The sequence below is a fragment of the Vicugna pacos genome, chromosome 25 (genome assembly GCF_048564905.1).
Source record: "Vicugna pacos chromosome 25, VicPac4, whole genome shotgun sequence".
NCBI classification, from domain to species: Eukaryota; Metazoa; Chordata; class Mammalia; order Artiodactyla; family Camelidae; genus Vicugna; species Vicugna pacos.
This window is the reverse complement of record NC_133011.1, coordinates 8908593-8922957: the sequence shown is the minus strand read 5'-3', so window position 1 is coordinate 8922957 and position 14365 is coordinate 8908593. Positions and strand designations below refer to the sequence as shown.

The window sequence follows — 14365 nt, the reverse complement described above, 5'->3', positions numbered from 1 at the left end:
TTGATTCAACCATAGGTAAAGCATGAGCTTCATGTTTGGGGAGAACCCAGGTCCTAAAGTGCCATACCAGGAGTCTTTTAAGTTTATCCTGAGGGCACAGGAGAGCCACTGACAATTCTTGAGGAGTAGAGTGATAAGGTTACTCCTGCCTTCTTGATGCAGAGCTTTAGGAAGGGTGAATCCAGAGGTACTTTAGTAGCCAAATGAAGGGAAGTTCAAAGCTAAAGCCAATCATGGCAGGACTATCATCCAAGAGTTGAAAGACTTCACGGGAAGGCAGAGAAGAAAGCATGAAGCCATGCCCCCAGGATCCTTCCAATCCCAATCCACTGACACGGCCTCAGACCCAATCCTACCATCAGGGTCAGACAAGTTCTTGTGAAGGAGATCCACAGACACAATGCTGGTTACTCAATTTGCTCAGTGTTTTATTTAACCAAAGCCCTAACAGATGACTCATCAGGGCTTTCAAGCACAGTTCTGCTCACATTGTGATATTCAGAACCCACAGGTGGTACTGTCCTTGGTTTTGCTGCTTCCTTGACATTTCCTCTTGAATATTTGCAAACCTTAAAATGTAAAGATTTTGTCCAAAAAGACACACATATATACTCCTGCCACAGGCTGTAATACCCACTGAGATGTTTCCACTCAGCAGTTTGTGTGCACATGTGTTAAGGTGTTGTGCATCCATAGCTACCCATCCATCCATCATCTATCCAATCCACTGTCCATCCATGACAAGAACACAAGCTCAGACCAGTCAAGCCTCAGAGTTGACAGACAGCAGGGCTCTCAAGCTCTTTCAAAAAATCAAAAAGGAACACTCTCAAACTCATTTTATGAGGCCAGTATTACCCTGATTCCAAAGCCAGATAGGAACACTACAAGAAAAGAAAACTACCAGCCAATATCCCAGATGAATGTAAATGAAAAGATTCTCACCAAAGTAACAGCAAGCCAAAATCGGCAGCACATTAAAAGGATCATTCGCCACAATCAAGTGGAATTTATCCCTCGGAAGTACGGATGGTTCAAAATATGCAAATCAATAAATGTGACACAATCACATTAATAGAAATTTAAAAAATCATATCATTTAGATAGAGACAGACAAAGCATTTGATGAAACAGAACTTCTGTTTATGATAAACACTCCCAATAAATTGGGTATAGAAGGAACCAATCTCACATAATAAAGGACATATACAAGCCCACAGTTAACATCATACTCAACAGTAAAAAGTTGAAAGTTTTTCCTCTAAGATCAGAAACAAGAAAAGGGCACCTACTCTTACCATTCCTATTCAACATGCTACTGGAAGACCCAGCCAGAACAATCAGGCAAGAAAAAGAAATAAAAGGCATCAGATTTGGAAAGAAAGAAGTAAAACTGTCCCTATCTGCAGATGATGTGATTTTATATATATAAAATCTCCAAAGACTCAACCAAAAAATTGTTAATCTAATGAGTTAATCAAGTCAAGTTGCAGGAAACAAAATTAAAAGGCAAAAAGCAGTAGTGTTTCTATACACTAATGACAAATTATCTGGGGTCGGGGAGGTAGACAAAGAAACTGATTACATTTACAATGTCATCCAAAACAATGAAAAATTGACAAATTTAATCAAGTAGGTGAAAGATCTCTACATTGAAAACTAGAAGACAGTAATAATGAAATAAATTGAAGAAGGCCCAAATAAATGGAAAGATATCCTGTGCTCATGGACTGAAAGAATTAATATTGTTAAAATGTCCATACTACCCAAAGCCACATATAGTTCAATGCAATTCGTATCAAGATTCCAATAACAGGTTTTTTTTAACGGACTTAGAAAAAATAATCCTAAAATTTACATAAAACCACAAAAGATCCCCAACAGCCAAAGCAATCTGAAGAAAGAATAAAGCTGAAGATAACACACTTCCTGGTTTCAAGCATATTATAAAGTTATATTAATCAGAAAGTATGGTATTGACATAAAAGCAGACACATAGGCCAATACAATAGAATCAAGAGCTCAAAAATAAACCCATGCATACTAATATTTGATAAGGGAGTCAAGAATACTCAATGAAGAAAAGACAGTCTCTTCAATAAATGATGCTGAGAAAACTCGAAAATGATATGTAAAAGAATAAAACCAGATCTCAATCTCACATCGCTCACAAAAATTAACTCAAAATGTGTTACAGAATTAAACATAAGACCTAGAAAATTCCTAGAAGAAAACATGGAGGAGGGGGAAGAAAGCGCCTTGACATAGTTTTAGCAACCATTTTTTGAATATGACACCTAAAACACAAGGAACAAAAGCTACCATAAATGAGACTACAACAAACTAAACAACTTCCACAAAGCAAAAGAAATAATCAACAAAAGGAAAAGGAAACCTACAGAGTGGGAGAAGATAATTCCACATCATTTATCTGATAAGGGGTTAACATCGAAAATATATAAAGAACTCATATAACTCAATGGTAGAAAAACAAACACTACGATCTAAAAGTGGGCAAAAGATCTAAACACTTTTCCAAATGATACACAATGGCCAACAGGTATATGAAAAGGTCCTCGACATCATTAATCATTAGGGAAATGCAAACCAAAACCACAAGGAGGTATCACCTCATACCTGTTAGAATAACTATCATCAGAAAGATAAGAGATAACAAATGCCGGCAAAGATGTAGAAAAAAGGAAACCCTTTAGCACTGTTGGTGGGACTGTAAATTGGCGCCACTATGGAAATCAATATGAAAGTTCCTCAAAAGATTAAAAACAGAACTATGATATCATCCAGCAATTATGCCTCTGGGTCTGCATCAAAAGGAAATAAAATCACTATGTCAAAGAGGTATCTGCACTCCCAATGTTCACTGCAGCATTATTTACAACAGCCAAGATAAGAGAACAATCTAAGTGTCCATCAACAGATGAATGGATTAAGAAACTATGGTGTATGTACACAGTGGAATACTATTCACTCACAAAAAAGAAAATCCTGCCATTTGCAACATAATAGACTTCGAGGTCCTAAGGGAAGTAAGTCAAGAAAGATAAATACTGTTTGAACTCACTTACATGAGGAATTGGGGGGGTGGGGAGAGGACCTCACAGAAAAAGAGATCAGATTTGTCGTTACCAGAGGAAGGGGATGGAGGGTAGGGAAATTGGATAAAGGTGGTCAAAAGGTACAAACTTCCAGTTAGAAAATAAATAAGTAGAGGATGTAATGTACAACATGATGACTATCGCTAATACTGCTGTGGTATAATTCAGAGTTGCTTAAAAAGTAAATCTTAAAAGTTCTCATCACGAGAAAAAAAATATTCTTTCTTTTTTTGTATCTATACAAGGCAATGGATGTTAACTAAACTTACTGTGGTAATCACTTCTCAATATATTAAGTCAAGTCATTATGCTGCATGAACATTCTAACAATACTGATTTCTCCAATCCGTGAGCATGAATATCTTTCCATTTGTGTCTTCTTCAATTCTTTTATTAAATTTTTACTCCATTGTAAACATCAGAAAGTCTCACTGGTAGTGTTTAATGCAAAACTAACTCATTTTTATTTTTAGGCAAGGATAAATTCATAATCAATACTTCTCCTATCTGGAAAGAAAATTTTGTAACAGCTCAAAAATATATATTTTAGAACACATTGGAGGTGTATGAGAAAAAAAGTAGTTTAAAAACAGAGGAACAGAAAAAGCATATCACTATATACCTCAATCCTTTTCCTAAATGGTTAAAGAACTGTTCAGCAACTCCAAAGTCCTTTTTATATGCACACCTGGGAAGAATACCAAATCCGTAACTTTGCTCAGAGTTACACTGATGTGGTTTTAGACCAGATGTTTAAATGTTACAGTATGTACATTTTCTTCCCCTCTTCTAAGGCAGAAGTAAAGTAAGAGGAATATTTGACTTCACTCCACAAGAGACCTATTTAATAGTTTGGCGGTTATGTAAGTAAAGGTAGCTTGGCTAAGTCAATGTTGACGACATACAGAACGACATGATCCTAATGAGTTGGAAAATATTGGCTCTCATGAGAATAGACCAGATGCTACTGAGCTGAGAAAGCTACTGTATTATTGAATTTCATTTTTATGAGGTAAAATTTATTATTCAACCATTAAGGTATCCCACATGAAATCTTGCATAAAATACTTTTACAGTTACATTCTGGAAAGTAGATTTTTATTTTAACATTAAGACATCACTTAAATAACAGATTCAAATGTCCATTTGATCACCTTCAGCATAGATTTGAGAGTCTGTAGGTAATTTCCCTGCAAATACCAGATTAATGGAACTAGACTGTCAACAAAACAATGAACTACCTGAGTAAGGAAAACGTGGTAACAAGTCCTTGTTTTCCTAAGCAAACAAAAGCCACGTGTGACTTTGTATTTTATCTTCTGGCAAAATTACAAAGGTTACAATTTCTATGATTTGAGTACCATAAGAAACATGAAAATAAAAGTGCATAATTCAATGATCCCAATTAATAATACATATTTAGTTCAAACTTTAACATCTGTTTGTTCTTTATAAACTTCTTTATTATTTTAATAAAGTTTCCAATATTTGCTATTCCTTCATTATAGAATTCCTAATGGAATAGCAAACTATAATCATCTTACTTTGTTTCTGGTCTTATTTACCAGAGAGGTTGTTTGATGTAGTAGCAGAAGTAAGAACAGAAGGGTCCAAAGGCATGGCTTCAAAAACTAGCTTACTCAGTGAGTATCTGTGGGAGGATGCTTAAGAACACTAAATTGTTCCACGCATAAATTTTCACATGTGTAACACAGGACACATAACCTGCCAACATCAATAGTACTGGGGAGAAGCCAGAGGAATTAATGCGTGAGAAACATCAACCTAAAAAGGTGAGCCAATTCAGACTATTCAGTAAGTCTTATGGTATCCAGTCGCTACAATATGCAGCTCAGTGGAGGAAAAATGCTTGGTAGGCAGCTGCTCACTACATGAAAAGCAGATTAAAGGATAGGGTTTCGTATTTCTATTCTCCCACTGCATTGCAGCAACCTGTTGTTCCACATCGCTGGGGAATCCTAACAGGAGAGAATACACGATTCATCATAGGTGTCTATGAGCTTGCAAGGCCTCTTGTCAACAGCTGTATTAAAGCAGCACAATGAACAGTTTCTTCATTAAGTCCAAACAACCAGACCTAACCAATGTCTTGAATTTCAATCTTCTCTCATCAAGTTCACTACTTCATTATCCTATTTACTTTCCTGCCCTACTCTTAGAATTTACCTTTGCCCTGTATCTTCTCACCTAAAATACTGGGTCACTGAAGCTTCAGTTTTGACAGTGATAGTTATCTCATGCCTCCAAGAACCTCATACCCTACAACCACCTCCACAGGTAATATCCCCATATGTATGATTCTAGCAGGATTCCACAGCCAGGGCAGGAGCAATGAATCAACTCCGCAAATAACACTGTATTTGGCACTCTCAAGCACTCTATGAGTAGATCTAAAGGTACTATTACCATTTTACAGATGAGAAAGTTAACTGAAACTCAATGAAACAAACTGACCTTTCTTTAGACATATAAGTAGTGTGATTTCCACACTACAATTCAGTAAATTTTAATAGTCGAAGAGTGAAAATATTTTTATTACCTGACAGAGATAGTAAAACATTCATTACACCAATATTTATATAGCATATAGATTAATAAAATTCAACAGACAAAATTAAACCTCTAAGAAGCAGTGGCACAGAACTTTTTTACTATTCATCTTAATTTAATATCTTTAATTTTATTCTCCTTTTACGAGAGCTGAGGAAGAAAAATTCATCGATGTAGCTCTAAAGAACACTAGTATAGTTCAATATTCACACAGATAGTCTCTTAAAGCCTCTTAAGTAAAGTCATTCACAAAATAGAAACTAAAAATTGACTCAACGAAAATTACCACATTTTTGTGTCACAGTATAGTACACTCTATTAAAGAAAACATCTTTTCTTCCTAAAGGAATTTTGCAGTTTTGATGCTTGAAATTAAGTCTGATATCACATTTCTGAAGTACCATTATAACTTCAACATTTTGAAGACTAATGTACAAGGTTGTTGCATATTCTAAGACTCAATCAAATACAACAACCTAACTTTACTTGGTTTTACATAGAGACATGTTTAACAACTTCAGTTATTAAAAGGAAAAAAAGATCAAATAAATACGTATTTATAAAAAAAACTAAGTTGATAAAATAGTGAAATAATTCTGTACCTATAAAGAAACAAAGAAGTTTTTTGCACTTAGTTTTCTTTATATAAAAATGCAGCATATTGTATACCAGAAAATTGACACACTGTAAACTGACTATACTTCAATTTTTAAAAAACGTTTAAAATGCAACATAAATCGGACACATAAAACTTAACTATCAAACTAATTTATTTCCTTTGAGTGATAAAATTACATTATCTCACAACTTGACACTGCTCACTCTTCACTAAGAATTTCTTGTTATTAGAATCAGGAAATCAATAACCATGTTTTCTTAGGAATCAAGAGTTCAGAATGAAATTTTTCACATTTAAAATTTTCCAGGAGCATCTTATGCTTTACATGTACATGTATTTTGCTAGTGACCTGGTACTATCCCTCATCATATCATCTAAAATAGCATAAAAATCAATAATGCAACTTATAGCTAAAGAATTTTAGAATTTCAAAAACATGTCATTAATTATTTATCACCCAATTCTTTTAGTTCTTTCTCTTTGGAAAAAATACTAAATTTTTTTCCCTTTTTTTTATTCAGGGCATCTCTCATGTCCTCTCAAAATTTCCAAAACCGAAATATTCAGGAAGCAGTTGCACAGAATTTTAATCCCTAGTCTTACCAAGAAAAAATTTAGAGCAATAACTGTATTTACTAACAATGTATGCCTTTTATGTTTATAAATATAATAAATATAATACTTCAACTTACTACATTACATGCATTCTATTTAATTCTAGTTCATTTCTTTCAAACTCTTAGGAGTACCCAAAGATGTCAATTTCAAACCCAACTAATAAGTTACAACCTGCAATTAATGAAAGGGTAAGATAAGAACTCAATTATAAATGAATCTTTCTAAATCTCCCCCAAATCAGTAACAGTTCAGTTCAGATAGAATAGTGTTGTTTTGGCGCTTGCAGAGATAACACATAAATTTCTTATTTGTGAGAACAGGCATGGAGAAAACAAAGATGAAAAGAGAAAGGAAGAAATGACTATAGAAGGTTAGTATCACTGAAATTGTTGGCCTTGGGAAATCAAGGCCTTGGGTAACAAGAGCAGTAAGGATTCTGTGATATTAAAAGCTTAAAAGAACTTAAAAGGCTGAAAGTAATGATGAAGACCAAGAAGCAGAATCAGTAACAAAGGAGAAATAAACCACTTCGAAAAGATAACAGGGTCCAATGTAAAGATATACTTGGGGCTACAACTGAGGAAAAAGTCAGACAGAATGTCACCATGAAGAAAGTGAACAAACAACCGACAGAACTGCAGAAAACCTCTGTGAACCATGCATTTGATAAGGGACTTGTATCTAGAAAATAGAAAGAATTCCCACAACTCAAAACAAAAAAGATAAACAGACCAGCAAAAAAAAGAACAAAGGATCTAAGTAGACATTTCTCCACAAAAGATATACAAAGGGCCAAAACCATTAACCATTAGGGAAATGCATATCAAAATCACAGTGAGACACTACTTTACAACCAATAGGATGGCTGGAACCAGAAAACAGGTGATAGCAGTATGGTAAGGATGTGGGAAAAAAATGGAATCCTCATACACTACAGCTAAGAATATTCAATGATATAGCTGCTTTGGAAAACAGGCTGGCAATTTCTCAAAAGGTTAAATATACAGTTACCATATGACCAAGCACTTCTACTCCTACTTCTCCTACCCAGGAGAAATAAAAGCGTATGTCCACACAAAAACTTGTACATAGATGTTCACGGCAACATCATTCATAAATGTCAAAGTGGAAACAACCCAAATGTCCATCAACTGATGAATGGATGAACAAAATAGTATATACATACAATGGAATATTATTTGACAATAAAAAGAAACTGATGAATGCTACAATATGGATGAACTTCAAAACAGTATGCTAAGTGAAAGAATTCTGTCACAAAGGACTGTATTTTATGTGATCTGTTTATACGAAATGCCCAGAATAGGCAAATCCATAGACAAAAAGCAGGTTATTGTTTGCTTAGGGCTGGGGGGCATGGCAAGCTTGGGAAGCGATGGCTAAAGAATGTGAGACTTCTTTCTGGGGTAAAGAAAATGTTCTCAAATTGATTGTGGTGATGAAGACATTGCTCTGAATATACCACAGGCTAAATACTGCCTACTTGAAAAGGGTGACTTGTATGGTATGTGATTTATACCTCAATAACGCTGTTTTGAAAAACTGAACAGGAGGAATGCGAAGGAGGAGAGCAAGCGAAATAAAACGCTTCTGGCATGGGGTAGAAGGGTAAACCTGGGCAAAGGCATAAATGTGGAAAAAAATGTAATTTTTTTATGGAACCCGCAGACTATAATGCAGATTACAGTTTCCTGAACTACAGGAAAGGAAAAAACTGTGTCGACTTGTGTTAAAGAACTAGTTATCAAAGAAAAGAGAAAAATGTAGGAGAATGTTATCAAATCAAAATTACGTTCAACAGAGACAGAGGGAAAAGCCATGAAGGTGATGGACAGGAGGAGACTGATGCTGTGGGTTAGCAACTAGCAATAAAAAGACAGCAAGAAGTAGGAAGGTAGGCAAGAGGTATACGATTATCATGAAAGGTGAGGCAGAAACACTGAAGACAAGTGCTTAGCTTACAGTCAACTGTAGAATGGAAGAATAATGGTTCTTCTTCCACACATTATCAGAATAAAAATCTGAGAAGTTGAAGAATGTACATAATCCTGCATTATCACTTCATTAATGTAATAAATGAGAAGTAGCTGCAATGTAAAGCAAAAGATCCCTGGTTAAACCAAACATATACAAAGCTTAACAGTGCTGAGTGATGTCTACTGACAGCCCACAGATGTAAGACAATAAAATGCTATAAACTTTACACCTTAAATACATACTTCTTGGATCTTAAGACAGAAAATTTAGAGAAATACTATAAGCAAGCACTATGTTAAGAATAAAATGAACAGAATAAGATTTGGGGGGAGCAAAAAAAGACATAAGGAAATTGGACACTTGGAAACCAGATTTTCAAAACAAAATTTTGGCTAACTCTTAATTTACCTATTATAAATTTTATAGCTGCTTCGTTTCATAAATTTAAGATTCCTTGGTGAAGAGATGAAACTTCCTAACATTATTCCATTTTCCTCAACTCCTCTAATCTCCAAAAACTTATTTCCACTAATTTTAGGTTTTTCAATGTCAGCATATCAGGTTATGGATCACTTGTTCTGTGTACTTATCTGACCCATTTTTTAATATCTATGCAGCATTCTATTAGGATAGAATATTTACAGAATAAAAACTTTTACATAGAATCTGCCTAGCACAGTCCATTTGATCAACTCCGAAAAAAATGCAGAATGAGTTTGTCAGGGAAAAAATTATAAAAGTCAATACCACCACCACCTGCTTATTAATATGAATTTTTAGACTAAGTTGACAAAAACAAAAATTTTAAATAAATAAGGGTGGATTAATACTGTGAGACATTAAACAAACAAACTTCTGGAGAGAACATCACAGGAAACAAATTTGACAAACAAAATAATATACAGTGAAAAATGCTACTACCAAAAAAGGCCTCACCACAGGCCTTAAGGGTGAGGATCTAAAAGAAGAGGTTTCACACAGTAACTCCACATAAAACAATGGCAATAACACTGTCTTAGTCCATTCGGGTTCTAATAACAAATACCACAGACTGTACAGCAGATACACAACAGAAAATTATTTCTCTCGATTCTAGAGGCTGGAAGCCCAAGATCAGAGCACCAGCACAGTCAGGTTCCGAAGAGAACCGCTTCCTGCTGAAGGCTGCCTACTTCCTCCACGTGGTGGAGGAATCAAAGGAGCCCTCTCTGGACCCTCTTTCTAAAGACATCAATCTCATTCATGAGGACTCTGCCCTCATGATCTAATCAGCTCCCAGAGGCCCGTCCTCCTCCTTGAGCACTGAATTTCAACATGTAAACTTTGGTGGAATGTAAACATTCAGAGCATAACACAAAATTTAGTCCACTTAAATATTCATCAATTTAAAATGATTTTTTGAATGAAATAAAATAAATATAAAATTCATCCTTTTACAAGCGTACAATTACATGGAATTTAGCAGATTCACAAGTATGAAGACATTACTGCTATCTAATTGCAAAACATTTCCATCACCCCAAAAGAAACTCATGAAGTCATTCCCCAGTTCTCCTTTTCTCCAAACTCTGGCAATCATTAATCTACTTTCTGTCTCTGTGGATTTGCCTATTTTAAGTATTTCATATAAATGGAATCATAATATGTGACTTTTTGCATCTGGCTTTTTCCACTTAGCATGTTTTCAAGGTTCATTCACAGCATATATCAGTACTCCACTCCTTTTTATGTCTGAATAACATTCCATTGTACATATATAACACATTTTATCCATTCATCAGATGTTTCTGTTGTTTTCACCTTTTGGCTATTAGGAATAATGCTATGTGATCTCCTTTACATACAGAATCTTAAAAAGTCGAATTCATAGAAGCAGAGAGTAGAACAGTATTTACAGGGGCAAGGAGATGAGGGAAATGAAAGATGCTGGTCAAAGGAGACAAAGCTGCAGTTATGCAGGATGAGTAAGTTCTAGAAATCTCATGTAGAGAATGATAGTTATAGTTGATAATACTGTACTGTATAGTGGAAATCTGCTAAGAGTAAATTTCAGGTGCTCTCACCACAGGGAAAAAAAAATAGTAGCTATGTGAGGGGACATATCTGTTAATTAGTTGGAGTGTAGTAATCATTTAACCATGTATATCAAAATATCATATTGCATACCTTAAATATATAAAATTATTAATAAAAAATAAACTTGCATGCAAAAGGAAAAAAGAATAATGTTACAAATTCCTGTACAAGACTTTACACAGGTATATGTTTTCAATTCTTGGGTGCACATCTAGGAGTAAAATACCTGGGTTATATAGTAACTCTAATTTAACTTTTTGAAGAACTACCAAAGTGTTTTCCAAAGCAACATCAGTTATTTTTAAGTTAGTAATTCAATAAGAGTATACAATTCCAAACAAGTAGAAAGAGGTAAGTTAAGAAACAATAGTATTTTTAAGAAGCACTGTAGCTAACAGTATAAAAGGAAACAATATAGTAAGATAGTAAGCAGAAACAAAGTCAAAAAAACTACAATCACACATATAAGTAGATTGAATTTACTAGATAAAAGACAGATTATGAAATTTGATCTAAAATATCCAGTTGTATGCTATTTCTAAGGCATACACGTAAAGCATAAAAACATTGGTTTTAAGTAAAAGAATGCAAAATATAGCAAATACCAACCAAAGAAAAGCTAATTATAAATGTTAATAGAAGAAAAAATAGATACAACTCAAAAGACTGTATAAAGAACAGACTCAGCACATTTAATAAATGAATCTATTTAAGAAGAGAACATAAATATGTGTTGGGGGGGACATATGTTTATGCACACACTAAGATTTGCATACTATTTCAGGAAATTCAGAGTATTCAAAGCCTTTTCATAAACCCCAAGTTAAGAACTTCTAAATAAATGAAACATTTGTCATTTCTTCATAAAATCCTAAAACCTGACACAACTATAAAATTCCACATTAGGCAATGGCTGTATCAAACGAAAAGACTCAAATAAAAATGCATTTTTTAGACCTTATAATATATTCCCTATAGTAAGGTCTGAAATTAAAACCTTCAAAAGCATCATGTAAAAATAAAACTAATATTTCAACAGATAAATGAAGTAGAAAATAAAAATGTTATTATTTTAAGCATGATTACACTTAATATATCCTTCTTTTGTGTCACTGACAAAAGTAACATAATTATTATGAGCTGAAACAACTAAAGAAGCAAGTCTTCTGTAACATTTTTTTGCTTACTGACAAAGCGAATAATAAGATGAAGATAATATCTCTTTTACAGGCATCAAAGCAGATTTTTAATTTTCTGTAGTTAATTCATTCAAGGTGAAATACTAATAATTTTCACACAAAAAGAATAATTTGCTTACCAAGTGTTAATGTATTCTATAATATCAAGAATTTCATGCCACTCTACCACCATAATCAAATATTTATATTTATACTTGACTTGGTTATCATTTCAAACATGCATACTGATCCCCTCAGAAGTTATCCAAGTAAGGCCAAAAGGTCAATTGTACAAGGAGTTGGTGAAAATAATCTCTTGAACTATAAAACGTATCCACAAATTGGTGGCAGAGAAAAAGATTGAATGGCTTAACTTATATCTTGGATTTTACACAGGACCTATACATATCTGCTTTCACAGAAATATACTACAATTTAAGTTGAACATGCCACACATATGGGTTTGAACGACAGAATATCAGTCATCTCTAATAAGAATTTTCCATACACTTGTCAAAAAGACTATTCTTACCTATAGTTTGGAAAACTTCATTCATCAAAGCTTCATTCACTGCTGAAGAGCTGATATTTCCAATATGAGACCAACTTTGATATATTGCTTGAAGCAGAAGTGTCTGTGCTCTTGTAGCTTGAATTGTGAGATTTGGAAGTTCAAATATACCTTCAGTTATAGCAATCTGAGACCTTTTGGTCCTGCATAAGAAAATAGAAAGAATAACAGCAAGTAATATATTAAAAAGCATTTACAAACAACATATAAAATAAACTAGACTATAAGGAAAGAAAAAGTACACATTAAAAATATTTTAAAATAGAATTTAAACCAAATAGATACACAATTCTACTAACTAAATATGTTTCACTATTTCAGGAACTCTCACAATAATAAAATAAAAATACAAACTAGAATGTCAACACACATATTCATACACATGCATTCTGCTGAAACAATTATACTTTTTCAATCAAGTCAATTATCAAAAATAATACTAATTATACTTAAACAGAATTTATAAGCAGATCAGCCTTATTTTTAATATCTCATATTTATTAACTCATAGAATCTTTTCATAACACACTTTGATGGAGGTATTATCTTCATTTTTCAAATGGAGAAACTAAGATACAGGTATGAAGTAGGTGTCAAATATCATATAACTAAAAAGTTAAAAAATTAGGAATTTAAGTCTAGGCAATCTGATCCAGAGCCCTCTATCCTATACTTTCACAAGTACTTACAAACCATTTACATTATACTCAGGTTCCTACTTGAGAGTAACAGAAAAATTATTTTTAGACCCTCTGCCCTGGAATATCTAACTCATTGTTGTCTTATTTATCTGGTTCTGCCTTTGACTGAGCTGCCTTAATTGAACTTCCTAAATAGCAAAGCTTCAAAGTAAGGAAACATTTAAATATGTCTATGAGCAGCAAGCTAACAGCGAAGGTTAATGAAATATGCAAGATAAAGTGGAAAGTAGAAAAACAAGAGATAGGGAAAAAAAAGAGTAGGATGCTACTATAGTAGACTCAGATACCTAATTCCCTCCTTACCCAATAAACCTCAACACTTTATCATTTCCCCAACCATACCCACAAGGAGAGTACTGGACATCTCCTGTCTATCACCTCAAAAGCCTCTCAGCCCACCCGTTATTCCAGCCACTGCTATGAAGACCATTCAATGCAGATTTTCAGTGGCAATGCCTAAAAGGCCACTGTACAGTTTGAGACTCCAGTGGGAATTCTGTGTGTTCATTTATTCAGAGCCTGGAAGTGTAGGGATAAATGCTTCCCTCTTTTGTTTCCCTGCCTGACAATTCTGAGATGCATTTCAGCCTCTTAGGAAGGTCTCAGGAGGCCTCTTAGGAAGGTCTCAGGAGATGAAGGATCAGAGAGGAAAAAAGACTGAAATAATTGTGGGGAAAAAAACCTTAATCAGCTTTGGGACAATATCAAGCAATCTCAAACAGGTGTACTTGGAGTCCCAAAAGAGAGAAGAGAAATGGCACAAGTAGAAAAGCACAATGTTTAAGGAAATAATGGGCAATTTTTTTCTAAAGAAAAACTATAAAACCAAAGATCTAGATAGTTCAACAAACTCCAAGAAGAGACTTAAAATCATACCAAAGGTACATTATAACCAAATTGTTGGAAAAAAAAATCTT

The 14365-nt window shown here is 34.0% G+C and overlaps 1 protein-coding gene across 6 annotated transcripts in view; it reads right to left on the bottom strand.

Moving 5' to 3' along the window:
* Window positions 1-14365, bottom strand: part of VPS13B (vacuolar protein sorting 13 homolog B) — a 625623-nt gene that overhangs the window by 508218 nt on the left and 103040 nt on the right. For all 6 annotated transcript variants that reach the window (XM_072949533.1, XM_072949529.1, XM_072949532.1 and 3 more), the window contains exon 17: window positions 12709-12890. In XM_072949533.1, the coding sequence (XP_072805634.1) occupies window positions 12709-12890 (182 nt within the window). The remainder of the gene's footprint in view (window positions 1-12708; window positions 12891-14365) is intronic.